The sequence below is a fragment of the Brachyistius frenatus genome, unplaced genomic scaffold (assembly GCF_029030835.1).
Source record: "Brachyistius frenatus isolate BFR_SWC_R1_liver_20210118 unplaced genomic scaffold, ASM2903083v1 Contig_19, whole genome shotgun sequence".
NCBI lineage: Eukaryota > Metazoa > Chordata > Actinopteri > Embiotocidae > Brachyistius > Brachyistius frenatus.
Window position 1 is genome coordinate 4433532 of NW_027210618.1, and position 25635 is coordinate 4459166.

The 25635-nt window shown below is 42.7% G+C and overlaps 2 protein-coding genes across 2 annotated transcripts; one reads left to right on the forward strand and one right to left on the reverse strand.

The window, feature by feature from the left end:
* The first annotated feature begins 4192 nt into the window (after positions 1–4192).
* oaz2a (ornithine decarboxylase antizyme 2a) lies at positions 4193–16822 on the forward strand. Its single transcript, XM_069695490.1, is given in 5 exon segments — positions 4193–4402; positions 11210–11267; positions 13037–13230; positions 14438–14523; positions 15676–16822. Coding segments are annotated over 5 exon segments (579 nt in total). The 5' UTR covers positions 4193–4292; the 3' UTR covers positions 15807–16822.
* Positions 16823–20003: 3181 nt separating this feature from the next.
* psma4 (proteasome 20S subunit alpha 4) lies at positions 20004–25022 on the reverse strand. Its single transcript, XM_069695391.1, has 8 exons — positions 24924–25022; positions 24362–24404; positions 23964–24126; positions 23552–23629; positions 23335–23423; positions 22482–22612; positions 21816–21939; positions 20004–20261 (listed from the first exon to the last, which is right to left on the reverse strand). Exons 1-8 carry the CDS (start codon positions 24924–24926, stop codon positions 20107–20109), a joined length of 786 nt encoding a protein of 261 aa, XP_069551492.1. The 5' UTR covers positions 24927–25022; the 3' UTR covers positions 20004–20106.
* Between the last annotated feature and the right edge of the window lie 613 nt (positions 25023–25635).

A 25635-nucleotide genomic window follows, 5' to 3' on the forward strand; every position in this document is an offset into this window, starting at 1 on the left:
GTTGGCTGTTTCAGTGCGACTGAAATGAAAACGTCTGACAGACTCCTGAAGCAGAAATAAGGTGCCGGTTTACTTGTCTCATTACCGTGGGAACGTGCTAATGAGCGTGACTATTACTGACATCAAAGTTTTGTATTGACTGCTATGTTGCAAAGTTTTATTATTCAAATTTGTATTATAATGATGTTTTTTGTCTTCACAAGACAAAAACAAATTGAATGTCATGAATGTAGTGGTAATAAAACTGAATCAATTCACAAGGAATGACTTTTAGGAATTGACACCATAATGACTTCTGGAAATAATGTATTGCGTTTATATTTGATGAGAGAAGATGAGGCTTGTGGTCCCTTGTGGCTCTCACTGGTATTGCATCATGAGGCCCTTCTGCATTGGCTTCACTTGTCAGACCAGGACACAAAGTCCATTTTTATAGACAGCCAATGAGGACATGACAGCTCAAGTGAATTGATCACCCCCTAGTGGCTGGTTGCAGTATCGGTTGTAAAACCCCGCCCTCGACATGTTAGCAAAAGGGACATTATCCAAACTTGATATGAAGTACTTCTAACGAAAATGTTTATTTCAGCTGTACTTCGGTTTATCTTTAAGTGCGGGATACGAGTTCTTTAGACTTAGTTGCTAATTTTATCATCACATACCGAAAGTACAGCATCGGGAGTAATTTAAGGTGCAGTGTCTTGCCCAAGGACACTTAGGCGGGGGGAACGGTGGAGCTGGGGAGGTGCATGTTTTTTTGGGATGTGGGAGGAAGCCGGAGAACCCGGAGAGAACCCACGCAGGCACAGGGAGAACATGCAAACTCCGCACAGAAAGGCCCAGGACAGGATTTGAACCCAGAACCTTTTTGCTGTGAGGCGACAATGCTAACCACTGCACCACCGTGCCGCCCGTTCTATTGTGTTTGTTTTTGATGCTCTTATGTGTGCAGGTTGTCATGATTGACGTGTGATTGACAGCTGCTCCAAGTAAAGTAGCTGTGGACATAAGAATTTTGAAGGACTGGTCCTTTAACCTGATGCACCAGAGGATTGGAGGCATCTCGTCCATCTTTATCTGCATTCAGCGGTCAAAACACACAGTATATAAACAGCTGAAGTTATTATGCTCACATGAATGAAGTATTGATATTAATCATTCTAATCTCTCTTCATGGGTTACTGTATTTCTAATTGTTTGTACTTAAAAATGTTTAGTTTTCACCTGACATAGATAAAGTTGTATTTAATTAAACTAAACTGAATCTGTACTGAGGTTTTTTCACTTTCACGCAGTACATTTAAATGAAATTGTAGCACACAGCTACGTGTCTTATTATTCTGCCACGTTCCCAAACCAAGTTCCACAGTTTCTAAGCTCTTCGTGTGGAAACAGCAGCAGGCCACCAGTGTTTGAGACAGAGAACGACACAAACAGGGCAGGGAAACAACATCTCTGCACATTTCTTTGCATTACAAATAATGAGGCCAAGAATTTGACCTGAGCTGCAGCATTTGTTGGCTGTTTCAGTGCGACTGAAATGAAAACGTCTGACAGACTCCTGAAGCAGAAATAAGGTGCCGGTTTACTTGTCTCATTACCGTGGGAACGTGCTAATGAGCGTGACTATTACTGACATCAAAGTTTTGTATTGACTGCTATGTTGCAAAGTTTTATTATTCAAATTTGTATTATAATGATGTTTTTTGTCTTCATAGGACGAAAATAAATTGAATGTCATTAATGTAGTGGTAATAAAACTGAATCAATTTGGAAATTCACCGAAATTACATTTAGAATTTTCTGCACAAAGGCCGTATTTTCATTTAAGTGAAGGTGGAGCAACAGAACAGTTGTCCTGTTTGAAGGGCGCAGCTTGACACGTGGCTTTGCCGTTTCTTTGCTCAGCTTTTAGAAAGGTTAAGAAAATACCACTATTGTTTACGGATATTACTGTAAAAACATATTAACACAAGACCTTTTTTGTCTTCTTTATAAAATACCACCGTGAGCTCAATGAATGATACATCCTCTCCCAAATCCAATTCATTCATCCCTTTAAGACTTCTTTGTTAGGCTCTCATCCTTGCATAATTGTTTTTGGACAGTGTCTCCTCTCATGATGCGCTCTGAGGTGGCAACTCCTGGAAACAAACATTGTCCTTCATTAGTAGCTCATAGAGAGATAGGTTGTATTTGGGATGTGGATTATGCAGTGTAAGTGTCTTCCAACTCAGTTTGATTCAGACTTTCATGATATTCAGATTTCGTGTACATTTTTTGGCATGTTTATTGAGAAAATTGGGAGACTACGAAATAATGTTATTCTACCAATAAACCTAAATGTTCTGGATACTATGTCCATCAGGTACCTGGTTCCCTCAGTGAGTTTCACACACCGTTACATCACTAAGGAGCTGCTCCATGCTGGCTGGCAGGCAGCAGTGACCCCCATGTCCTCTGCTTAACCAGGCAAGCTCGACCTCCAACATTAACGGTGTGGTGTGCCAGGATCAAGTAGCCCGGCTGCTATCTTGTTACTGATCTCGTAATCTGTTTGGCACAGGGGCTCTTTTCCATTCCTCCTTACATAACTATGTTCAGAAGGTCTGACACTCAGGGTCTAAGCCAAGCGGACCACTGTGAGGGACAGATGGACACTTTTTAAAGAGAGAAGTGTCGAGAACTTTATGGCCACTTGTAGGGGCTGATTTCAACTTGTTTGTACAACTCTTTCCTCCTACATAGGTTTTTCTTCTGATGGGTCAGAGGTCAAAGTCAGCCATAATGTACATCTGTGAAGTACTTGTCAGGGTCTTTATCTCAGCCAATGATGGGTGGGTGCCACCTTAAAAAACAGCTCCAGAGATCTGGAGCCCTGATGAACCAGAGTATCTTCCCTTTATCCCACTGTACCATGTAGCTCTGCCCACTCTGGACCTAAAGCTTTTATCTACCCACAATCATTGCTTGAGACGTGACAGTACTGTATTTTTGGATGATATCTTGTCAGCAACTTTAGTCTTTCCTGTATTAATCTTGCGACACAAGTTTCTCCACTCTGACTGGGCCTCCCTCTTCTCCAATTTTTACCAGACATCTTTTGCAATCACACCGCAAAAGTACCAACAGCAGCCGCTGCTTACAAAAACAAGTCAAACCAGTGTTACCATGGAAACTGTGACACTGTAAGATAATACTCTTAGTAAAAACCTGAGTATTTTCAGTTGTTTATCTCATGAATACATTTCAGTGCAAAGCAGAAAACATCAATGAGGCCCCAAATAAAATAATCCTGGTAAGCACGGATTCAGAAAAAAACAACAACAGCAACAACAAAAAATAAAGAAGAAAGAAGTATCCACAACGTAAGCTTAAGTAAAAGTAGAAACACCACCACCTTTGAAAACCATTTCAAATATTATGCATTTTGTTTTGCTGGCCCCTATTTTGCACAGGCAGCTAAATCTAATGTAGTGTAACCTGTGATAATTTGCTTTCAAAGCAGGTGTCCAGTATAAAGTGGGCTGCATCATTTTCTTCAGAAGCACATACTGGTTAAAATTAACCTATGTACAACCGTACACTTTGGAGCTGATATGATAGCTCATACTGATAGATTTTAGAGAGAATTTGTGTTGTAATTTTGTCATTATAATTCAAAGGCATGCTTTTTGTTTATTTGTTTGTTTCTGCAGTTCAGAAAAACAGTAATATATAAGCTAGAAATGTTTTGGTTTATCAAATTTCACCTTCACAGAAATACATTTTGCAACAAAAATCTTTATTTTAAAGCAAAAAAAAAAACTCTGACTACAATGTAAATTATATGATTGTTTCAACTGATGAAACCTTTTGTTGTTGTTGTTTGTTTTATTTACCCCTTAAACTCACATTGCGGGTTATTGCACTGTTTTGCAAAAGAAAAACACTTAATGGAATTGTACAGTAATTAAAAAGTGTAAAAAGTGACAGCACATGTTATAAAAAGTCATAACATGTTTAATGTGATTACTTTTATAGTGTGTAAGTTTTAATTCGTTTATTTTCAGTTTGTTTACTTTGTCTTTTTCCTGAAGAAGGGAAAAAAAAAAAAAAAAAAAAAAAAAAAAATCGCCTGAGGTGGATTACCCATAATGCCGTGCTGCTGCAGCTATAAATCCCCGTCTTGTCAGGGAGAAGCGCAGAAATCCGCTGCTGCAGCGTGGTGCGTTCACGGTGAAAGTCGCTCGCTTCCACAGACAGTCGCACCGAAGACTTGAACCAAAACCTGGTATCGTTTTCATTTACGGATGGTGAACATATCTGTGGAAGTTTTGTTAAATAGTAATTCTTTTGGTTGTTCAAAAGGACGTCAAGAGCCGTGTTTCCTCGAAGCTGTCATGCTGAACACCGAGGAAAGGTAGGAGGATGTTCGTATCTGGCTGGAAACTCTGAAAACAGACGGCGGCTGCTGCTGCTGGAGTCAGGTGGTCTTGTTTGTTGACTTCAGTCGGTCAACTTTAGAAATGTTAAGCTGCTTAAAGTAGTTTGACTTGCAAAGTAACAGGGAAACATAGCGGTGAGAAGAAGAAGGAAAAAAAAAAGGGGGAACTGGTACAGTGAGAGATAATAACTACAGCTGTAAACACATGACGCCACAAGAGCTGATAGTTTCATGTTTGCAGACGGACAGTAAGCTATAAAACACTGTTTGTTGTTATTTTACTGCCTTTATTTATACACCGTTGGATGCTGTGGACAAGTTCAGACAATCTTGTCAGTGTAAAGCATTCAGTGTCCTTGTGAAGACTGCAAATGAATTCTTAAACATGTAGGCTATAAATAGTATTGACTATAATGTAATAAAATATAACCTGTTTTCTGGGTGGATGTGAAGCTTTTTGAAGCCATTGAAGCTCTTCAGACCACTTTTTTTTAGTTTCTTCCGGGATTCTGCAAGCTGCTTCTTGTTTACCCAAATACTGCAGAGATGTCGGTCTCCGCCTGTTCATCTGCCGATGCATCTTTTAACCGACTAATCATTTGGGCTATAAAGTGCCTACTACAGGTAGAAAGAAACTTCTTTGCATTGTTTGTTTTGTTTAAATACCAGTCTAAGCCCCGAAGGTTCTTTGTTTGTGAGAGCAAAGATATGGATTACAGACAAATAACATATTCTCAATTGGAGAAGAAAATGTCTTTAATTTTCTGTTGGTAAATTTACCTTTTTTTTTGTTGCTTTTAAAGAAATTAATTCATATTGAATTCACGACGAACTGTAAAAGTGCACTTTTTAGCACTTGTGCAGAAATGAATAATTGACTAGTGGATGATTTGATGGACAGAAAGTCATCAGTCAGTCATGAAAGCCATTTATTGAGCAAAAATGTCAAACGTGAGCGCTCCAGGTCATTGAATGCTTTGGATGAATCACTTTCTTTTTTCATACCGCTGCAAATTGAGTCACAAAGTCTCATAAGTGTTGCCCGGATACCAGATTTTATTGGCAAAATCTGATCTGTGTTGGAAAGCTGAAAGAAATCTCGTAATGATATGTTGGATAGTATTTATTATTTTTTCATAAATACATACCCCATTTATTTTATTTTTTTGAGAAGGGTCCCTGCTTGTGAAATAATTGGAACCAGCTATTTTACAGTTAAGAAATAAAGTTGTCAGTGCTCTCTGGTGGGCGAGATGTGTAATGGAGACACCGTTTCCATGTGACCTTAAACGTCTCTCTGGCTTCTCTGCACTACAATTTGTTGTTCATAAGCCAACACGCTGATATTGCTTGACCTGAGTTGAACTAAAATCCACCAACATATCAACACATTTATTAGTCACGCATACTGTACTGAATTGTTTTGTACTATTGTAGAGATTTTGTAGTGACCGTACAGTGACTGACGGTGTTGTATTTTGCACCGGATGTTCCTCATATTGCATCACCACAGTAGCCTTTTAAGAGGTTTGGTGTCGCTGCGGTAGTAAAATGTCTTTTATTACGCAGCACTTGCTTATTTTTCTCTGTAAGAACTGATGGGATGCGAAACCCCAAGATAAACATTTGACCGAAGATGACTTGTTTTTTTTTTTGGAGCATCTGCCTGGTTAAACTGCAGCTTGGTCTGCCACCGCAGTCGAGCAGAGGCATCAGCCTTGTTTTTGTCCTCCTGTGGGTTTATCATCCTGCACACAGAGAGGGGAGAGGGGAGAGGGAGAGGTCTATTGATGCTGTGAGCCGGAGCAGTGACTATATTAGCTCTCTGACTGCTATGGCCCTGTCAGCTGAAGGCATCAGCTGGCCTACATCGGGCAGGTTGCATAACGCCGTCCCTTCGACTCGTTCACTTCTCAAGCGTCGATGGGATCGGCATATGGGGAGAGACCGGGGGGGGGGGGGGGTACATCCACTCAGAAACAGATGGATTATTTAACCACAGCTACCCGAGTGACCTTTTAATTGACTGGCAGATTGTGTCTTCAGTGGTCGCTGGACGGTTCGGGATCAGAGAGTTCTGTTGAATTTTCTCATAACGAAACCAAAACATGAACATGTGCGAAGTTTCATCTGACGTGGACTTATCACCTCCAGCTGTTTCTGAGTCATCTGCAGGCCGGCCTGTGATACAAACATCACTGTTCACTGAAGCCCAAGTTGACGTACAAATGAATTGTTTTTGAGCACTTTCGAGCTGAAATGATCAGTCAATCAATCAGTTAGGGAAAACGGCTTTTTTTGATAATTGATTAGTTAAGTCTTTTCTAAAGGAAACCTTCCATCGTTTTCTCATTTCCACCTCTCGGACGCGATGATTTGGTGAAGTCACACAAACGTTGTCAAGCTAACAAGTTTTGCACTGTTGGCCGGACAAAACAAGATATTTTAAGGCTCTCGATTTTTAGGAGGTCGGATAAATCCCCGTTTGCTCGGTTTCGATCAGTTTATTATACAATCAAAAGGTGACGAAGTTCGGGCACGCGAAGAAAAGTACATGTTTTTGTTGTAGCGCTCTAATAAAGCTGTTATTTCTTCTGTCAGCCTGCTGGCACCGTTTACCTCTTTGATGAGATTTGCTTCGGCTGCGCGGGCCTGATACGACAGATTCACTTTCTATATCTATTCTGCAGTGAACGCAAACGGCCGTCTGAGCAGCTGCCGGCGTCATCCGCCGAAATACCGGCAGAATGCCAGACACCGGATGCGGTGCACCATCCGAAGCACCAACGCCACCACACATAGTTTTGTGCCCGACACGCCCTCTTCGCTGTTACATAAACACGGTGACGTCGTTTCTTGCCAAAGCTAATGTTTTCACATCAGGCACCAGACATGTAGACGCATCACTCTGCTGTCCGGGCTCATCCCTCGAGTTTTGTGTTGTATTTGTCATCAAATGTTTTTGCCACAGGCGATCCAAGGTGTGCCTGTGCGGAATAAAAACAGTGCTGGTGTGAGATTTCACTCAAACTATAGCCGGTTTATTGGTTGGAGCAAATCTCTGTTTCAGTGGTGATCTTGAAAGTGCTGCCTCTTTGCACAGATTGCTGGATTTACTTTAGTTTATGTCCTGCAATATTAATACTCGGGAACCTGAGGACGTTCTTGTACTCCTTGTAATGCTGACATTTTAACACCGGGGCGGTGACCACGGTAAACATATCGGCTCCAAACGCAGCTCTGCCCGGGCACAGTATCACCGCGTGACCGTAGACCTTTAATGTAAACGCTGACAGGCACATTGTACATTTTGAGGAAAAAAAAAAAACTCATCACTTGACTGATCTCCGCTTGACAAACTGTGACCCTGATTTAAAATGATCTTCAAACACATACTGAGCATTTATGTTCTGTAATCTCTGCCCCGAAGCATGAATACCAATTTATCTGCGATAAACTAAAGTCGGATGTATCTTGGTCGACTCTTTGGAGAAAATCTGCAGGGTCAATGTTGATCCTGAATAAAAACTTGTAGAGCAACAAAAGGAACAGCCAGAGTTTGGGTCGGAGCAACGTGGTTTGTTAGGAATGCGTCCCGTCGCGCTCGGGGTTCAGAGCACATGTGCATTTCCTGTTTCTGTCTCGACATCTTTTCCGACACGTTGCTCGCCCAAACTTCCAGAGGTCAGCGGAGGTCCGAGGACTCTCCCGTTTACTTCCTTCCTTGCTCGCGTACAGCTACTTGTTGTTTATGTGTTAAACCTCAATGCCTTTTGTTTTGGGGGGGGCCAATAAGCTTGTTTATGTTCACAGGCAGGGTTTGAGCTACGTCTTTTTTCCATTACTAAGCTGGTAATTACAGTGTCAGAAGTTGGTTTGGTGTGTCTCTGTCTTCCAGGAGGACTTGCCAGAGCACTTCCTGTTTTGGTTTGAGTTGTGTGTTTTTTGGCTTTTGGCCAAACTCTGCCTCAGCAGCCAGCCAATGCAGGCCATTCATCCCCCCCCCCCCCTCCCGCCCCGAAACAATTCACCTAAATCAGTTCTCATAACAACTCCCGGCTAAGGAAGACGAACTGGCAGTGGATGTGTCCATCCTTAAAAGCAAGTGAAAAGAATTTCACTTGCAGACACACACATGCCCTTACCCCTCCTGTCTGGAAGGAACGATGACGCACTTGGCATCTTTGAGTCTCACTGCAACACACCGATGATTAAATCCTCACCAACATATTAATCCTGCCCAGACTCGGCCTACGTGCCGCTCTACGTCCTTTAAAATGTAACCCGCATTCTGTTTTTAGGGTGACCTCGTGACCTATTGGAGGGCTAAAGGCTGCTGGAGTGGCATCATGGGACAGGAGGAAGGGGAGGGTTGCTTGGAGAGTGGCTGAAATGTCAGAGGACCAGAGTGTTGCCTTTCAAAACAAGCTGGCATTCCCATCAAGGACAGACTCTCTGTATCTGAAAGGGAAGATGGAAAAAGAGAAGCAGGTCTTGACATCTCTGCCCGAGTTCTTATCTCTTCCTCCATCTGCGGTCTACCTGTTGTTCCCGGTACTGTAACTATCGGGTTTGGTTCTGTGGGGAAAAAATGAAAAGCAACTCCCATCTGCTTGGACTGTTTTTAATGGTGCACTGTCCTGTATTCAGAGGACATTTTATAACAAGACGTAGGCGGCTGACAGACACTTTTAATATAAGAACTTTTTAAGTCGATCTTTCACATTCAGAATGTTGACAGTAAGTCAGTCGAAGAATGTGACAGTGCTTAAGTACAATCATAAGGGATTTATACTTAAAATAATATATTTAATGCTACTCCATTTTAGAGGGAATTATTGGACTTTTTCTCCATTTTAGTCACCTGACACGTTGTAACTTATAGACGTAAGAAAACAGAAAATGCCCACCACGTTGGAGCACCATGAGATGTCATCAACCCCCCCTCCTCCCCAATATTTACTCCAATGCAGCTCTGACCTTGTTACTTTGGTAAATGGATCTGACAAGATCAAGGAGAAGTCGAGGGTCTGTGCTCTTTTTAATGCATCAGTTCTCACAGTATTCTGTCTGCATAGCTACGAAGTAAGTGATGATGCAGGGGGTCCTGTGCGTGCAGCTGCAGTGTAAACAGGGCCTGGCATAATGACCTTTGTTTTCCACTGCTCACTCTCTTGGCTCGAAGCCCGGTTACCCGTCTGGTCGGCAGGGGATCGGCGGCACCGCTCCGGTCTCTCGCAGAAAGCAGAAACACGGGGCCAATGGTGTTCTGTGGCACATTGACCTGGATATACCGGCGTCTATATGCACCCACGGACCGGGTCGGTCTACCTGGTGCAGTTTCAGGCAGGGGACTGTGGAAACGGGTCAGGTTTCCGAGATGGTACAGGACCGAGCCAGGCAGCGAAGGATACTTTTTCCATCTAAAGGCCAAAGTTTTACAAAACGAGGATCCGAAGTGCACGGCGTCCCGGCCCGTGTCTCCAGCCGCGTCGGCTGTCTGGTTTGAGATCCACGACTGTAACTCAAAACGCAGAAGACGCGTGTTCCCGAGAGCGAAGGGGCGAAGCTATTTGTAGAGGTGTTTACAGACCGTGTGCTTGTTTATGATGCATCTCCTCCACATGCACAACTCATCAGGAGCTCTTTGAACGCAGCAATAAATCGTAGGCTTTAATTTTGTGTCACGAACAAACAGCCTGTGGAGGAGAGGCGGTGCGCTGAAACTTCGTAACAAGTAATTCAATAGTTAGCAGAGCTCGTACACGTCACACGGTGTTGGCTTTGTTCTTTGTTTGATACATTATGATTCAGATTTATAGAAATTGTGGTCACAGGGTTGGGTAAAACCTGAAATCTATATATAACCAAAAAGACCTGATGAACTGGACTGAACGGGAATCATGGGTTTATTACCGCAGAGTTACTTTCAGTGTGCTACTTCCTCTTATTTATCTGCCACATTCCTTTAAGTTTGAGGCGCACATAATGTTAAACGCACTTTGTTTCATGTTCGAATCGATGTTTGGACAAACTGCAGATCTCGTAAAGGGATCCAACAAATGAGCTGTTTGCTTGTTAGTATAATTATACTAAATCCCTCTGTCCATGTTTGGAGGTGCAGCATGTTTCCACAGGTGCTTTATATTTGCTAATTACAGGGGCGCGCTTAAAGAAGTGTGTGTGTGTGTGTGTGTGTGTGTGTGTGTGTGTGTGTGTGTGTGTGTGTGTGTGTGTGTGTGTGTGTGTGTGTGTGTGTGTGCGTGTCAACAAGCTGAGAGGTTTCAGCAGTGTTTCACTTCTGTCTGTTTGATGACGGCTGAAGTTTGTTGTAAACACATTCTGTTTACATAAAACATTTGTCTAGCAAATTTTTTGAATATTTCAAACTGAAATTATTAATAAGAAATCGCCAGAAAATAATCTGCATCCATTTTGATTACAATCTCAAATGGTTAAAAAAAAAAATGATGCCTCCAACAGCAACAGTTTCCATACAGCTTAGTTTGGCAAGTGAAGTGCAGGAAACATCCTTTTGTGAAACATCCGGAAGAACTGTATTTCATTTTTGATTCGGTGCTTTATAGGTTTTCCACATCATTTTTCTCTGTAAGTGTTGTCACCGCTGTAATCACCGCAGCGCAGAGTTAGTGTTTTTCGAGGCGCTGTCATACGGACTTTTGAGAAGATTGCCAGAAAACGAGAGATGTGTTTGTACACAACAGAAGATGAGAGTCAGCGAGACGATCTGAAACCATAACTAGTTTCTCTTCCTCCCTGCAGTTCCTGGTTAGCGGGTTCCCTCATGTCCAGCTCCATCCCTCAGACACACACACACACTGTCACACACACACTTCACACACACACACACACACACACACACACACACACACACACACACACACACACACACACACACACACACACACACACACACACACACACACACACAAAGAGCTACAGTCCGGCATGGAAGCTTCCTGGTCACGTTTGCAAATGCAACCAAACTTTTAATCACACAGCATCTGAAGCCATAATGCAAAGTGCTGCTGTCCACCAGTGGGAACATGGATGGTGATGTGTTTACATGCAAACATCAGGCTCATAAATGGCACCTTCACTATTTTGTTAAGAAGCAAAACCATCAGCACATTCCCTGTACATGTAAATAAGGTTCCATTTCAAATGGGACTTTAACAAAACAGACTTTGTCCTTGATTGTATTTTAAAGGCTTTGTTTTCATTTCGGATGATGATTGGTTTTTTTTTGGGGGGGGGGATAAAAGCTAAATGGTTTTAAAAGGTTAATAATAGAAGAAAAGAGTCGGCACATGATATAATTCACTGTAAGCGTTTTAGGTAATTTTTGTGTTAGGTGCTTCATCCCTCAGTGCGACTAACCTGCTAACGAGTTGTACCCTCGTTTTGAAAAGTCCCCTTTTTTTTTTTTTTTTTTTAAAGATTAAAAAAAAAAAAAAAGCTTTTAATCTGCCTCCTCCTCATCATCATCTGCAGCTGCAGTGGATTTAATGCAAGAGCTCTTTCATTAACCTGGTTTCATCTTGGCACGCTCAAATTTTCAAATATGATGTCAATCATTTAGTTATGTTGGGATTGAAAGGTTGAAGCACCAGACAGGACATCTGGAATTGAACCTTTTTGTCTTTTATTTTATTATCAGTGTATTTCAAGCAACACACACACACACACACACACACTGTTTGTCCTCCTCTGATTTAAATGTGCATCAAGTTCACCCCAGACATGTGACTGACTGTCCCGGAGGGGGATTAGAGATTTAGGATCAGACAGATCCGTCACAACTGTCATATTAACTTTCTCATCTGTCCTCAGTGAGAAAGAAGTCCTTTCTGCCTTCATCAGTTCAGCAGATTTGGTCACAACTCTGAACACAAGATGTTAAATACACTCTCAAAGACTTTTATTTACTTTTTAGACTGCTGGATGATATCACGCATTGGCAAAATAACTGCCTCAGCAGTCACACTGTCACACAGCTCAGTGTTCACGGCCAACACAACAAGGCAGCGGACCATTATAAACATGGCAACCACCGCAGCACTAATGGAAGTAAAAGGTCGACCTCACACTGGTGTGTGAAAAATGTCTTCTGTCTGTCTCCGTCTGAAATATATCTGAAAACACCACACGCTTGTCAGGATCATGAAGAAGACGGAGGGGGTTTGTTAGACCCCCACCCCGCCCCCTAATCTGGTACTGTACACAGTCTGTCTGCTATCAACATGTGGCCACAACCACTTCCTCTTTCACTCACTTCACTCCAGAAGTGCTCTCAGAAGAAAAGTAGTAAAAAAAAAAAAAAGGTCTTCAGCTTCATTATTTCATTTTTCATGATCTGATTTTGAAAGTTTAAGGTGCCCAGTGATGTAGTGGCTGAAGATATAATCTGATTCTAATGGAAAAGCATCATAATTCACAACTAAGTGACTGTTTACATGTGCGCTGCTATCCAGTATATGATATTGTTAAAGTTTTGTACATCTTAGCATCTTATTCTGAAAAGCTTTTCATCTAAACCTGTTGCTTTCCCGTCATCTCTCTCTCTCTCTCTCTCTCTCTCTCTCTCTCTCTCGCCCCGTGTGACTCCAGGATGACAAGTTAACAGTGACGCAGGCCACTCCGGTGAGTGGGAACCCCTCTATTCTCCGCTTCCACTACCAGCTGAGTGAGCGCCGCTCGGCCTTCTGGGATACGGCTCTATCAGAAGACAGCCTCTTCCTGGAGATTCCTGCCGGGCCGCTGGTGGACGGGAGCAAGGAAGGGTAAGTCTGAGAGGGCGTTTCCTCCAAAACGCCAGATTGCCATTCAATTACGACCAGATTGCATTTACAGTACACCATAATCCTCAAAAGACAGAGGCAGACTTTAACCGAAGTAACTTCATGGGAGAAACATGCATTTATTTCTAATATACTCAATTTTATAAAAAAAACAAAACAAATTATTTTCGTTTACCGAGAGGCCTTTCTGTTTTCTGATTTATTCTTAGTTTTGATCTGCTGTTGTTGTAAACTCTAAACTCTCCCCGTGTTGATGTGTTTTCTTGGTATAATGAATGTTGCCACAGCACGATGTCCATATGTACAACACTGGTCATGTTATAACTACCTCCCCGTGTCCTCGTAATACAAACAGCACTTTTTATACACTCATTATTTACAGTCGCCTCTGTTTTGTAGTTTTTGGAGCCCGGTTAACTTCCCCTCAGTGAAATGTAACACTTTCTGCCCTAATGTTTCACATTAAAAACCTTCCAGTCACAACTTTCCCACACCCAGTAGAGATTAACTGACATCACACATAAAGTAGAGCAGAAATGACTTGAATTCAGAAGTGACTGAAAGAGAAATGCTGAACAGCAGAGTTGTGAGTATGACATGAATCTGTTGTACTAATGGATTTAGGGATGTGGAAATGTTCAGTAGGCTGAACAAACCATGTTATTCCTGTTCCAGTGCTGGTGGTTCCATCTCTTTGCAATGCTTTTATTCAGGCTTTATTCACAAATAGCTGATGTAGGCCATTCATGCATCCGAGAGTGTATATTAGTGAAACATATCCTTTCTGAATGGTACGTTTTTTTTTTTTTTAATGTTGTTGTTGTTATTGGATCCTCTCTTTAAGTCCTGGCCTGAGTGCAAAAACTAAAGCAGCCATTTCTCATGTTAGGAATCGACCATTCCTCCACAGTATCAGAAATGGCCAAACAAGTTAAAGAGGGTGCTAAAACGTTTCTGTTGTCATTTCCTGGCTCCGTGTTTGGCTGTAATCAATACCAGGACGGGGTAACCTTGCCTGCTGCAGGCGCAGTGCCAGTCCTATGAGCAGCCAGCTTTGCAGCTGCTGCTGCATTGTTATGTAAAGTTGCAGCGCTTATGTAAAAAAAAAAAAAAAAAAAACTCAATGCGTCATCAGCCCCCCTTCACCGACTCTCTCGCTCTCTCTCTCTCTGTGTGTTCTCATCCTCAGGTTAACGGCTCTGCTCGAGTTCGCAGAAGAGAAGCTCAAAGTGAACTACGTCTTCTTGTGGTTCCAGAAAAGCAGAGAGGATCGATGTAAGAGCTCCTGTTATTTTTAAAACCCTGCTGCTGTTTTTGAGGCAGGGTTTGCTTCTGTCAACCGTTTTATATTTATGTGCAGATGCAGAGAGTTTCAACTGCAGTCAATCCTAAGGATTTTTTTTTCACATAATGTTCTACATATACGTAGCTGGAATGTGGAGAGACTGCTGTCGGGTGGCTGTTTGCTGAGCAGGAAGACTGGAGGCAGCTCTCTGGAAAGAAAAACAAAAGAACACGCCAACATAAAAGCTCTTTATTTCTTGTTTGCTTATTGTTTGCACAACAAAGAGCAGACGTTTTTGGACTTTGGAGACAGTCAGGCTGTTTCCACCCTTTGCTTCCAGCTCTGAAACTGTGTTCAAACTGTCAGTAAGAAATTTAAAAAATTAAAATTAAAAATTAAAAAATTAAAAAAAAAATCCTCTTTATGCGCATGTTTAATTAGAATCCAAGTAGCAAGTCTGAACGGCAAAAAAAAAAAAAATCACAAGATCCGAATTTGATTTTAAATCTGTTCTCCGACCACAAATACAATTCAAATTGCATTTTAGAATTTTTTTTGTTTTGTTTTGTTTTACTTCTATGACATGTAAAGTTCATATGTTCATCACACATGTAGAAACATGGTAGTTTGGCGGTGGAGGGAGCCAGTCACACGCTCCAGCTGTATTCATTATGGCTCCGCCGTTCCATTAAGTGTCCCAGTTAGCGATGATCGTGAACCAGCATGCAAAAAAGCAGAACCTATCCTAAATGGAATGCAGCCATCATTAACACACGAGTGCTTTACCTGCTGGGACAAACCTGCCGTGAGAAAGGTCCATAGCAACCAATGCGGATACGACCGAAAACGAGGTTTGCCAACTGGATCGGATTCTGATCACATTGTGATGTAAAAAAAAAAAAAATCTAATTTGGACCGACAGTCTGATCGTAGTCATACATTGATGTCGACCTTCTAGTTGTACTCATGGACATTTTGCTAAAAAGGGAAAAGGTTTGCCCTTTAACAAATGACCAGAACCTGGAGTGGCAGTAAACCTGAAACTTTTTCAGTCCTGGTTTAGTTTTGGTTTTTTTAATAAGAAGTTGTGCCGTTATAATCTCACTATAGAAGCACTGAACGCTCTCGTGTTTCCTCACCAGTGTCCATCATCAAGACGTTCCACTACATGGGCTTTGAGGTGGTGAAGCCGGGTCACCCCATGGTACCAGCCCGGCCTGATCTGGCCTTCATGGCTTATTCTCTGGACAACAGCAGCTCAGATGAGGAGTGACTGCCACCGTGTCCTGACACCTCCCTCTCCCGCCCTCCCCTCCCTCCATATACATTGTTTTTTTTAAGGGGGCTTTTGGGAGCGGTAGGGTTTCTGTGTGACTCGGCCACCGCCCGCCTTCCCCCCTTTTTTTCCTCTTCCCTGAAGATAACTGCAGATTGGAGAAGCCCGGAGAGGCGCAGCTTGAACTAAGTCATCACGTGTGGATATTTCGGGGTTTTTTTTTCCATCTGCCTTCTCTTTTGGCCACATTATTTGTTTGTGTTGTCACAAACAAGACAAACATTTGCTGGACATTCAGGAGGTGTTTTACATTAAAATTCAGCATATCTCTCCTCTGACAGCTTCTACCTTTTATAAGAAGAGACTTTGTATGCTGTATACCATACAAGTTGTGTTGTTAAGGGTAAAACAAAATAGGGTATTATGGGGTGTGCTATGGTCAATAAAATATTGTTTTTCTTTTTATAGATGGGTGAAAGCCTGATCTTTTACATTTAACATTAAAAGCACATGTAAACATTTCTTTCCTCTTCTTCCTGAAATATGTCGAGGCATCATTCCAGTCACTCCCCTTGTTTTATTTGGTGAAAAATATGCCGTTAGTCTCTCCAGACGGGTCAAAGCGAAGACACGGTGTGCGTGTTGAATGTCGGCAACAGTGAGGCCGACGCCTCTTCTGCTCCGCACAGTCATGATCCTGTCAAGCTGACGCTGTGAGTAATTGAAGAGCTGAAGAGGAGGGCCAGCCTCGCTGTTGTTTTGCTTTATATACACACGCACACACACAAGCACACAAGCAGTTTAATTTGTCATGAGCTGAAAAAGTTGTTAGTGTAAGACGACCGGGTTTCAAACAACAACAAGCTCCACTTTGTTATTTTTCATTATAAATTACACGGGTCCATGGAATCGGGAAGCTGCAGCACCAGTTTGAGCTTCACGAGTATCACGTTCAAGTCACAGACCTACAAAATCGACCACGGCCATAAATTTTACACCGTGATAAAAACAAAGACAAACCCAGCTTATCATACAAACCTAGCACAGACAGTTATTTCTTACCATCTAGGAAACAGCGGAGCAACTTGAAACTGATCCGCTGTGTGATTGAAATGTAATGAGGATACATGAGAGGCAGAAACTGAGGCTAGTTGGAGCCTCACTCAGCCCTGTAGTGATCCAGTGTTGAAATGGGGGTGTTTTGTGCCTAAAGAGGAGAGTGCAATGTTAATATAAATATATTTTTTTTTACTCGAGTCTTATTGAGCGAATGTGTCCCATTTTTCATCCCCACGCGGAGTCAGACCTGCGCTCTGAGGAAATAAGCTCATCATCGGGGTACAAATGGGAGCTCTTCAGGTGATTAGAATATATATGCAAGTAGAGTTAAAACCCAGGAGGATTCCTGTGGAGTTTTTTTTTTTTTTCATTCTTAGTTTTATGGTTTCTTGTACTCTGGACAAAAAAAAAAACGCCAAAGAATCCAGTCCGTCTGCTGTCGATTCAAATCATCCCGTTTAGAAAAAGCTAGCTGGTATGTAAAGCAATATTAACCTACATTCCCGTTGTCGGCCATACTTACTGTTAACACCTCAGAGCAACGTGATGGGAGTGTGTCCCATGTTCAGATCACACCAGTCTTCATTGCTACTGATTGAGCCCTGACTATAAGCTGTTCAGAAATGTCAATAATGAAGTTTTTCAGAGGTCTATTTTTACGTATGTATATTTCACTATTGCTTATTGTGATAGTTTAGGGATTTATTTTTTTTGTTCTCGGTGATTAGTTAGAAACCATAAAGTGACAATCCACAGTTGTATACCAATTTTTGTCTTGGGGTTTTGGTGGGGATCAATAAAAGTTGTTAACTAAAAGGTGTGTTCTGTTTTCTTTTCCTCTTGAAGTGATGCCGGATTTGTCTTTTGTGTGTATAAGCAGTGTGTATGTTGTCACATGTTTCCTTGCCCCGGAGCTAAACTCCAAACTTAACTTTGTCTAGAGAGCAACTGTGAGTTTTTATCTCTGACACAAGAACTGTTGTTCTGCAGCCAAACGCATGCAGAGAGATCAACACGGGCAGCAACACAGGCTTAGAAAAGTGAGGAGCATACTGAAGGCTTCAGATTCAACACCAAGACTGAGAGAAGATGACACGGGAAGCAGAGCAGCAAAGATGAGGCTGATTTGAGGCGATGAAAGTATTTTTGTTCAATGAACAGTAGTTGTTGGTAGCTTGTGCTTCAGCCCATCGCTGACTCAGGCAGCTAATCTCCAACCAGCTCAGCTCACCGCTGGCTACTCGCCAGAGATGGCAACAAGCTCCCAAGTCAGTTGATCTAGCATTCTATTTTCAGAGCCCGGGCCAGGACGGACTCAGCTGCTCTATATCGGCCTCTCTAATACAGCAGCAGCCTGTTTTTAAACCTTGGTCTCCTGAAGGAGAAAAGCGATTCAGTCCGGGATCAGAGCGTTAAGCTGCTCTGGCCCTCAGGTGCCAAACACAAAATCTCTTTACATTCCAACATTTGTGTCTCCTGGTCGGTTAATGCTTTTTCTAAAATGTCGCCAAGTCTTGTTTTACTGTTGTGTTTCCTAAATATGTCACAACCAACAAAAGAAGACGACAGCTCAAAAGCCATGAATGAACACATCTAATTATTCCGTCAGAGTTGATCATTTACCGCCAGGGATGCTACAGAAACCAACAAAATGTGTGTGGGCTCCTGTCCGATGATTTCGTCCATCTGTCTGAAGGCCCCCCCCCAACCCCATCAGGTGCTCCTGCTCATCCCCCACCAACATCAGCAATCATGTCACAGCGGTGTGTGGAAAATCTGAAGCTGTGTCACTAATCCCCCCCCGGACTAAAAAACAAGAGGCAGATAGTCCGCTCCTGGCCTTAATCTTATGTTGAGTTTACATAAACTAACGTCAGATGGAGGCTGATAAGCGGTTACCGCATCACTCAGCACGACATTTCTCAGAAACTGCCTACGTATATCCTCGCATCTCGGTTTCTAGCGTCCACTTAGCGGAGTTAAAAGCAGCCAGTGAGCAGCTAATCCCCTCAGGAAACATTTAACCCCGCTGCACATCCAGCGCTCTCATGAAAATATACTTTTCTAAAACAAGAAGTTTGCCCATTTGACATTGACATTGCAGATATTTTGATCTCGTGTTCGTTCTTGTCATTTGAAACAGCACTTCACAAACTAAATGCAAACGTAGGAGCCTGTCTGAGGCTTTTGATCAAATCACTCAACTTTTTTTTTTTTTAAGTTTTACAAAAACTTTTAACACCTAAAATTAAAAAGTCCAGCAGTCACCGGGGCAACATCATCGTTCATCAGGAGTCGTGTTTGTGTCCCGTCTGCGAATGGAACTCTTGATATTCGACCTCTTTTAGCTCTGGTTTTGGTCTCCACCAGCCCCTGATGGACATATCTGCCTCTTCAGCCCTTAAATCCTGCACTGTGTTCGCCACGTCGTCACTAACGGCGCCTGTCTTCTGCTTGGTGCTGAGCAGGTGGCGTACAGTAGCTTTATCTCTGGAAACAGCTGTGTGATGCACTCCAACGTCGATCGGCTGAACAGCAAAAACAGGAGCCGAGACCCACTGAGGTCCGCAGAGCCGAGGGGAGCTGCACATTCAAACGGACTCTGTGTGGCTTCCATCACTACATGCGATCTCTTCCACGTTGTCATTTGATAGTGTTATGATAAAAAAATATGGACTAGAGCTGCATTGAAATAATGTTATTGCCATATAAATGATCATAGAGCCCTCGCTGTCCTCCTCGATCATCTCTTCTCAGCCTCACTCAGCTGAACCAGGAGGAAACACCCGATAGAACGTTAGCCGACTTCCTGTAAAACAATTGGGAGTGAAAAACGCCCAGCGTCCTCATGAACGTCTTCATCTTTGCGTACTTGTTGTCTCCTGTTTCATAACAATTTCAAGCATTACGTAATTCATGCAGAATACAGTAAGACCGTCTGTGTTGCCCTAGAGACGCATGTAGCTTTAATCCCAGATTGATTTCAACTGTAAATCCACATAAATCATGAAAGGACGAGGTAAATAACTTATCCTTTTGAATAACTAAACACAAAACATCTATAAATGTAGTCACTATGAAAATGACAAAGAATAAAGAATATATAATGATAAAGAAATAATAAGAAACCATGAGTGGATTATTAATTGTTCAGTTTTATTTTAAGAAACAACACATGCAAACACACACACACACACACACACATTCGTTCTTCTTCCAACAGGTTGGTCGGGTGTCGCTACTTGTCCTTCTCTTTCTGTTCCTTCTCCTTCTTGTCCTTCTCGGCTTTGGCCTCTTCGGCCTCGTGCTTCTTGATCAGCCCCTCCACCTCCTTCTGCTTCAGCACCTTGATGCAGGTTTTGCCGTTCTTGCGGGTCAGGGTGGCGATCTCCACTAAAACCCCCCCAAAAAACAACAAGCTTTTAAAACAGAGCTTTCATTGCGGCATTTCATTCTGCAGAGGAAGATACTGTATTTAGATTTATTCATAGTTTAACGTGTTGCATAAGGTCTACATATTGGTTTTTTTTTTTAAAAACAGTGCAGTGTCACCAGCTGTCAGTGCATGTCGAGACAGACTCTGATATCTGATCTGCATTTGCTCTTGTTGACACACAAGAGCAAATGCTCTGACCGCCATGAAAACAGGTCGAGCAGGTGCGGAACACCTGATCCTTATGGCACATGACTTGTCGCCTCGCCTTTGTATTATCCAATACCAACAAATGGACCCATTTATGTTTGTGAACATCAGCTCACGATGAACACGACCTTCTCTTGAGTTTTGTTCTAAAGAAATCCCTTAAATATACATATAAACCAGAGTCAGTCCCCTCCCATAGTGGCCCTATTTATTTACAGTAGCTACATCAGGATATATCAGGTGACTGGAAAAAGAAAATGCAGAGACACCTTTAAAAAAAGCATCAGTGGACATTTGTTTTGCTCCTTGGAAAGCAGAACAAGCACTTTTGAGTTGTGTTTCGGTTCTCCTGATGAATGCGAGTTCAATAGTTCCTCTATTTTTGGTCTCTACCACCTTCTGAGTAAAATATCTAGATCTTCAGCCGTTATGTTCACCAGCTTGTCGCTAACTTTGTGAGCTGAGCTGTGGCCCTTAAAACTGAAACAGGGAGCTGAAGATTTTTAGAACATACAGTAACGACGCGGGATCAGGTCACAAGTCTTCATTAGCGTTACAATAGATGATTTGATCGACTGAAAGCAGAAGAACGGGAAGAAAGTGAAATATTGCTTTGTGCGGTTATAACTTGTCTGTCCTTATTAACTGATGTCTGACTTTATATTTACTGTATCGTTTAATCGTTTGCTGTGACAATTTCTGACAGTAAAAAGTATTTGTTTGTTTTCAGGCCTTAAAAAGAAAACTCCATCTCGGCGCCGGATTAGAAAAGTGATCCCGAGATCCAGTTTCCCAATTGCTGCAAAAATATCTAGATTCTGGTAATAAATGTCATACTGTATCGATCGTTATAAATTTCAAGATGAGTTAAAAAAAAAAAAGAAGTCATATCATGACAATGGTAATATTCTGACGCTGACCGTTCCATTTAACGGTATGATGGACGTTATGTGTGTAACTTACGCAGAGAAACAACAACCATGACTGAGAGCGGCTCAATGAGGGAAGAGTTAGTTCCTAAAAGTGGAGCGACTTCAGTTGTGTGGAAGAGTTTCAGTTACGGTTTCATATTTGTTACGGTATATTCCTTCTTAATGCTTATTTTATTGCAATTCTATGTCCTTGAGATTAATAATGAAATATCTTTCAGTAGTTTGTCATAATCGTCACGGATATCGTTCTCGCAGAAATACCCTGAGATATTGTGACACTGCTTCAGCGCCGTATCGCCCGGCTCCGGATAATCCTATTATTGAATCCACCAGTTTCTGCCCATTTCTCTCACCGCGGATTCAAACCCTCACCTTTCTCTGCAGACAGCTTGCTGACGTCCATGGTTTTGTTGAGGACTTTAACGGCGAGGGCGAGGGCAGAGGAGAGGCTCATCTCTCCCTCCTTGAAGTCCTGCTTCAGCATCGACACGGCTGCCTGGCAGAGTACACAAGTAAGAACATCACTCCCGTCACAACGCCATCCTTCTCGTTAGTAAAGAATTTACAGCACATCAAAAATACATGTAAATTGGCCTTCACAGCCATTTACACTTAAATACAGCCCATCTCAGTCTGTCAAATCTCACACCAGCTCCCTGTGTGGAGTTCAGCGGTGACACTGTCGGCATCAGGTGTGTGTTCCTCCGGTGAACAAAAGTGTGCACTCAAAAGCTCTGAGGAGGCTCTGTTACCCACAATACTTTGAGTGCGGCCATGTGGAGACCCGCTGAGATTTGCAAAGCCACCGTGAATTGAGAGTTACACAATCAGCTGCCCCAAGAGTCAGTAATAAGTAGGCCACAGCAAGTCTGTTTATTGTGAGCAGCCGGTCTTTGTCATGGATGTCGTGTCCAGAACTTCTGCGCCGCTGCGCCCTCTTGTGTCTCAGTGTGGAACAGCAGTTCTGTCACTTCCTCGCCTCCAGAGCTTCGGTCTGATTTGATAACTCAAATATGACTGTTTTCCTGTAAAACTTACAGCGCTGTTGTTTCCGATGCAGGTGGCCTTCCAGCCGCCGTAGTTCCCGCTGGGGTCGCTCTGGTAGAGCTGGAAGCCGTAGTGTTTGTCCCAGCCCATGTAGAGCAGCGACACCCCGAACGGACGCTTCCCTGCAAGGACAAACACGCCGACTCAGCTGAGGTGTGACAACTTTTGGGCTCTAATATGACATATTAATTACAGCTATCAAAGCGCCTGCTGATATTCATTTCTTTTGGCCGGGTACAAAGACAGAACTCCACCGTTAATCATTTTATATGTTGAATTATTGATTGATTGATTGATTGATTGATTGATGGATTTCTATATAAATACGACTTAAGTTTTAATTCTTCATAGTTTTAAAACCACATTACTTTTAACTCAGACTCATTTGAGTTGAAATGGTTGTTGATAAGAAAGGATGACGTAGTAAAAGTAGAGAACAATTTCCTCAAATAATCCAAACTAATGATCATTATTTATATTTTGACCAACTTCCGACTGACGAACATCTATTCAACACTCACTGTTTGGAAAAAAAAAAAAAAAAAAAAGGACACTAAGCATTCATAAGAGGTAAATGATGGTGTTTCTCAACCTGCAGCTCAATCCACCAACAACTCTCCAAACACACTTTCTATTTGAAATACTTCATTCTGATTGTGACCAAATATCGACTAACTTGTCTCCTGGATTAATTGCAGGTAACTAGACGAGGATCTACTTCCACAGCAACGTGCCAGCTAAGCAAATGAACTGCACACAGCAGTTTGGTAGGCAGACCACACACTGTATGTAGATAACCGACTGGCCTGCTGCTGAGACAGAAGCGGGTGGTGCTGCTCTGTACCTCCAAACTGGGTGTAGGCCTGCTTGATGTCGCACAGCGCTGTGACCAGCTGCTCGCAGGGGATCGGCTCCTGGTACTGAAGCAGGTACCTGCAAAAGCAACACAGGCCATCACGCCATCCTTTTCGCATCTTGCCCCGCCCGGGAGTGGCGGGGGAGGGGAGGGTGAAGGGGGAGGGCGGGGGTGAAGGCAACACGGACCCTCGCTGATAACTCACCTCTGTGCGATGAGCCGCAGCTCGTTGGTCAGGACGTTGGCGTCGGATGTGATTCCTGCCACGCTGCACGCCATGTCTCTGTGAGGTGATGAAGAGACGTAGGGTCGTGAGGTCACAGGCTGCTGGAGAAATCTGTCACTACATTTACAATTATTTAAAAATGTATGTTGATGAAAGGTGGACAGGAGGCTCCTTTAAAATAAAACCGCAAACCCTTGAATTGAAAACTAACAGCAGATTTATTGTTTGAAGAAAGACGCGTTTCTTTACCATCTGCTTGCTGGCGAGGATTTCTTTACTTTCCACTTCAAAGAAAATCAACACAGTATGCAATTTGCCAGGTGGTGTATTTGCACACGGCTCACTAATGCCATGAAAAGAGACAGATGAAGCGAAGCGAGATGTGACTCACTCATTCAGCTTGTAGATTTTCTCGGAGAAAAACACTTCATCCAGCAGCTTGTGGATGTTCCTCCTCTCGGCCGCCAGCAGCACTCCATCGTTGGCTAAAATCCCCAGACAGGTGCCGGCGTGACCGATGGCCTCCATGGCGTACTCAACCTGGTACAGTCGCCCTGCAAATGACACACAGTGATGTCACTGTGAGGAAGGAAGCACTAACAGGCAAAACAAATAATAATAATTCACAACCAAGACGCCCGATCCCAGATTTAAACGCGTTAAAGTTACATTGATGGTGAGAAACGTCTTTAATAAGAGTGGAAAAACAAACAAAAAGAAGAGACGAAGCATTTTCCCACGTCGAAACATCTCACGGCCTCACGAGACTCATCACTGAACAGTTCGTACCTTCTGGTGAGAAGATGGTTGTTCGTGAATCATAGCGACGAGACTGAAAGGAAAACGTAGAGAGAGGAAGCTATTTAACTTCAAAACATCGGCAAGAGACCTTCGAGCGATTCTGATTCAAAAAGAGGACAAACCACAAATGTTCTCATACAGGGATGTTATACTTTTTAATGGGAAAATGGGACCTTACGCTTTAATAAAACCCTTCAGTGTATCACTGTTAAACTTTTTCAACTCTATGGTGAACAGCCCTCTGCAGTTTTCTTGCTGCTGTCAACACCCAGTAGGTAACTCATGAGGGCACCATTCACTCTCTCTGCTGGACGAAAACAGCTATTTGTTGGTTCAGTAAGACGACGATGACTGATGACGGACTGAAGAACTGAAAATCTCGGTAATCTCCAGCTAAAATGTGAGCAGCATGTTGGGACGCAGTCTGAGCCGACTTCCTCCAGACACCAGATGAGGGGGACATCTTCTGGACGATGTCGTCGAGTCGAGTCGAGTCGGAGGTTTGTTTTATGATCTGCCATCATAACAACGCATCATACGTCCAACTCACCATCCTCAGAGACTGCAGTCAGACCCTCGCTGGCACTGTGGAAAACAAACGTCCATGTTAACCGATGGCCTTTTTAACGAGCCGGTGAAGTTGATCCGAGCTGCTCTCGTTGTGTCACTGAAAGTGGAAGAAACAACTTCTGGCCGGCTAACTAACAAGCAGCACCGCTGTCTGAGGTTGGTATTAAACCCCTGCATTACGACCTAATGCTGTTCCGTTTCAGGCTGCTTTACTTTACTTTAATAAACGAAGCTTATTTCTTCATTTTTGACTCGCTGACTTCATACAAACGGAGATGAATCAACACTTTTTTTTTTTTTTTTAACCAACAGCTGCGGTTGAATACTTTCACACTCAGCGAGCACGTTTTGTAAATCTTTCACACGCGGAGCAATAAAGGAAACACTATCTTTTAATAGCACGCGGCTATAATATGAATTTAGACAAATAAAAGCGCTTACCGCTGGAAAAAAAGCTTTCTGTTTTCGACGCGTGGTGGTGACGTCACGCTTTTCGACGACAGCTTAGTGCGCCGATTTGTTTATTCGTCGGTCTGCGTCCGAAGTCGCTCACTGGTGCCTGGTGCACCGGGCGGGGAGGAGGATCAGGTGACCATGCAGCTGACAACATATACACCACAAATATGTATAAATCAGATGAAAAACGAATTAAGAAGTAAAATAAACTTCATGGTAAATCATGATAAAATACA

What these genes read in the sequence shown, in the direction of transcription:
- psma4 (XM_069695391.1), bottom strand. An exon ending in AACCATCTTCTCACCAGAAG is followed by an intron (nt 24,127 to 24,361) that starts GTACGAACTGTT and finishes TGTCATTTGCAG; the next exon opens with GGCGACTGTACCAGGTTGAG. An exon ending in CAAGCTGTCTGCAGAGAAAG is followed by an intron (nt 20,262 to 21,815) that starts GTGAGGGTTTGA and finishes GGGGGGTTTTAG; the next exon opens with TGGAGATCGCCACCCTGACC.